This window comes from Grammomys surdaster, unplaced genomic scaffold, assembly GCF_004785775.1.
Source record: "Grammomys surdaster isolate TR1022 unplaced genomic scaffold, NIH_TR_1.0 354, whole genome shotgun sequence".
Classification (NCBI taxonomy): Eukaryota; Metazoa; Chordata; class Mammalia; order Rodentia; family Muridae; genus Grammomys; species Grammomys surdaster.
Window position 1 is genome coordinate 426,378 of NW_021604773.1, and position 2,838 is coordinate 429,215.

The following is a 2,838-nucleotide window of genomic DNA, read 5'->3' on the forward strand; positions in this document are numbered from 1 at the left end:
TGAGGGGCTGGGGGCGTGGCTCAGTGGTAGAGCCCCTGCCTAGAATCTCCTGTGAGGGGCTGGGAGCATAGCTTAACCATAGAGCACTGGCCTAAGAATCTAGTCACACCCCAGCCCAAATCAGGGACTCTGCAGTTTGGTAGTCGATAAAGTGACTTCATCTTCAGGAGCGTTGTGTAGAAAGGAAAAAGAGCAGTAGGTCATAGCCCACAGTGTTCTGGGAACCCCAGTTGCTCAGGGCGGACGCAGAGGATTGGATGGGACCGAAGAAGGATGAAGAAAGCTTGTACCCTCAACTTGTCATCAAGTTTTCCGTTTCCTCTTTTGTGTGGATGAAGCAAGACCGTATCCTCTGTTACAGTGGAATCGCAGCTGTCCTAGCAACATGTCTCAACCTCAGGTCCCATATGAAAAGGGGACCTACCTAAAGGGACATAGACAATGGGCTTTCTGACTCTGCCATTAACCACAAAAGGACCCAGGCCATCAGTGCTCCTGCCTGGGCCTCAGTTTCCCCTCTAACTTTCCCAGTAACGACTGTTCTTCCAAACTGGCTGTTAAGATTCTCAACATTGACCTTCCTTAGATTTCTTTACATGTAGACCAGGCTGGCCTCGAACTCACAGAGATCCTCCGGATTCTGCCTCCCAAGTGCTGGGATTAAAGGCTTGTGCCACAGCACCCAGCAGCTGCTTGGCAGTTTTAGAGTCAGTGAAGGAGATGGAACTCTGGGCCACACTTGGGCTAGGCAGTGAGCTATAGTCCCAACCAATTTCTGCTGGGTAGGGAGGTACATGTAGTCCCTCTACTTAGGAGGGAGAAGAATTGGAAGTTCAATCTTACATAGTAATTTTGAGGTTAACCTGGGCTACATGAGACCCTTCCTTCCTTTATTCATACTGTTTTTGTTTTCGTTTTGTTTTGTTTTGTTTTTCATTTTTTGAGACAAAGTCTCAACAAAGTTGCCTAGGCTGACTACAAATTCTCAAGCCTCCTGCTGGGAGCTGGGATAACAGGTTTAAGCCACCACCGTGGCTAGTTTGCAAAATTATTTTTTGTTCTTGCTTTTCTGAGGTAGGGTCTCATGTAGCCCAAGTTAACCTCAAAATTACTATGTAAGTTTGAACTTCCAACTCTTCTTCTCCCTCCTAAGTACAAGGACTACATGTACCACCCCACCCAGCTCTATGGAGTGCTGGTCATTGGACCCATGGCTTTCAGGACTCCCACAGAGCACTCTCACCTGATGTCTACCTCCAGCCCATCTGTCTCTCAACACAGTATCCCACAGTGTAGCTCATGCTAGCCCAAAAATCACTTATGTAGCCCAGGCTGGCCTTGAACTGCAGCATCCTGCCCAGGCCCCTTGAGGGCTCAGATTACAGGTGTAAATGAACACACCAAATTTCTAGAACTCTTCAGTTAGGAGAGCCGACTCCAGGCTTTCCTGTCCTGAGGGACCTTCTTGAATCTACTGCCCTGTGAGGCTGCTGTGGCTCCATAACTCCCCTTGGTCCCTCGGCCACACCCATCGTCAGAGTGTGAGCTTGATATGCAGGTAGGAAAGGGTGGATGAAAGGAGCTTGAGGTAGGAAGGGGGCAAAGAAAGTCAGAGAAGGAGAGGGAGGGGCAAGAGGAACCCACTCACCATGTCCTGGCTCCTCCTGGGTTCTGTGGTGAGCAGCAACGGATGCCTGAAGATTCCTCCTGTCACTCAGGCTGTGCTTTTTAAACCCTCAAGAAGAGATGCAGGCAACTGAGAGGAAATGACTGTCTTGTCTCTCGGAAGTGCTCATTGGTCACGCACTGACCATCCTAGCTGGGGCCCCCTCCACTGGTGCTTACCCAGAACACCCGCAGCACCTCCCAGTACCAACTAACCAGAGGAGAAACGTCAGCTTGGAAAATGGAAGAAGTCTCTGGCCCCAGAAGGGGAAAAGGCAATTTCCAGGGCCTCTTCACCTTTGGGGACACAGCTGCTTTCCTGGTCTCGGTTCCCCCATCTGAAGAGGACTCTACCTCTTCTGAAGAAGTCTTGGGGTTTCTGGGGTTTCTACACAGCAGGAATAATGACCACAGCTCCCCAGCCTGGTGGCTTTTATAGCCAGAAAGCACACAGAGGGCTGAGATGACCGAGGTCTTGGAGTTTTCTCCTTAAGGGGATGGGGAAGTGTGGTAACTCAATCCTAGCACTCAGGAGACTGGAGCAGGAGGATCACCCTGGGCTGCAGAACGAGACCTGCATGCTGGAATCATGGCTTGATTGATTAAATGCTTGCCAAGCGTGGGCAAAGCCCTGGATGCCGTTCCCAGCACCACATAAAATCTGATGTAGTGGTGCATCCAATCCCCGCACTCAGGAGGCTGAGGCAGGGGAATAAATTCAAAGTCATCCTCCTGACTGCACAGTAAGTTGTAATCCAGAGCAGGCTTCACAAGACCCTTTGTAGCAGCGGTTCTCAACCTTCCTAACACCGTGACCTTTAACACGGTCGGTTCCACACATTGTGGTGACCCCTCCCCCAACCGTAAGGTCATTTCATCTTTACTTCATACCTGTAATTTTGCTACTGTTACAAATAGTAATGTAAATATCAGATAGACAAGATATCTGAGATGTGACTCCCCCCAGGGGTCAGGACTCACAGGTTGAGAACCTACACTCTTTAGGAAGGAAGAAAATTGGCTCAGCTTAGGCACGATTATACTTGCCTGTAATCCTGTCACTTGGACTAAAGCAGGAGGATCAAAAATTCCAGGCCACCTGCATAGGAAGGACCAATTTAAAAAAAAAAAAGCCAGGCGGTGGTGGCGCACACCTTTAATCCCAGCACTTGG

General features: G+C 49.6%; 1 protein-coding gene across 1 annotated transcript in view; it reads right to left on the reverse strand.

Moving 5' to 3' along the window:
- Positions 1-1,765, reverse strand: part of C5ar1 (complement C5a receptor 1) — a 10,337-nt gene extending 8,572 nt beyond the window's left edge. The window contains exon 1 of the mRNA XM_028779541.1: positions 1,649-1,765. Within this exon, the coding sequence (XP_028635374.1) occupies positions 1,649-1,651 (3 nt within the window). The 5' untranslated portion in view covers positions 1,652-1,765. The remainder of the gene's footprint in view (positions 1-1,648) is intronic.
- Positions 1,766-2,838: the final 1,073 nt, after the last annotated feature.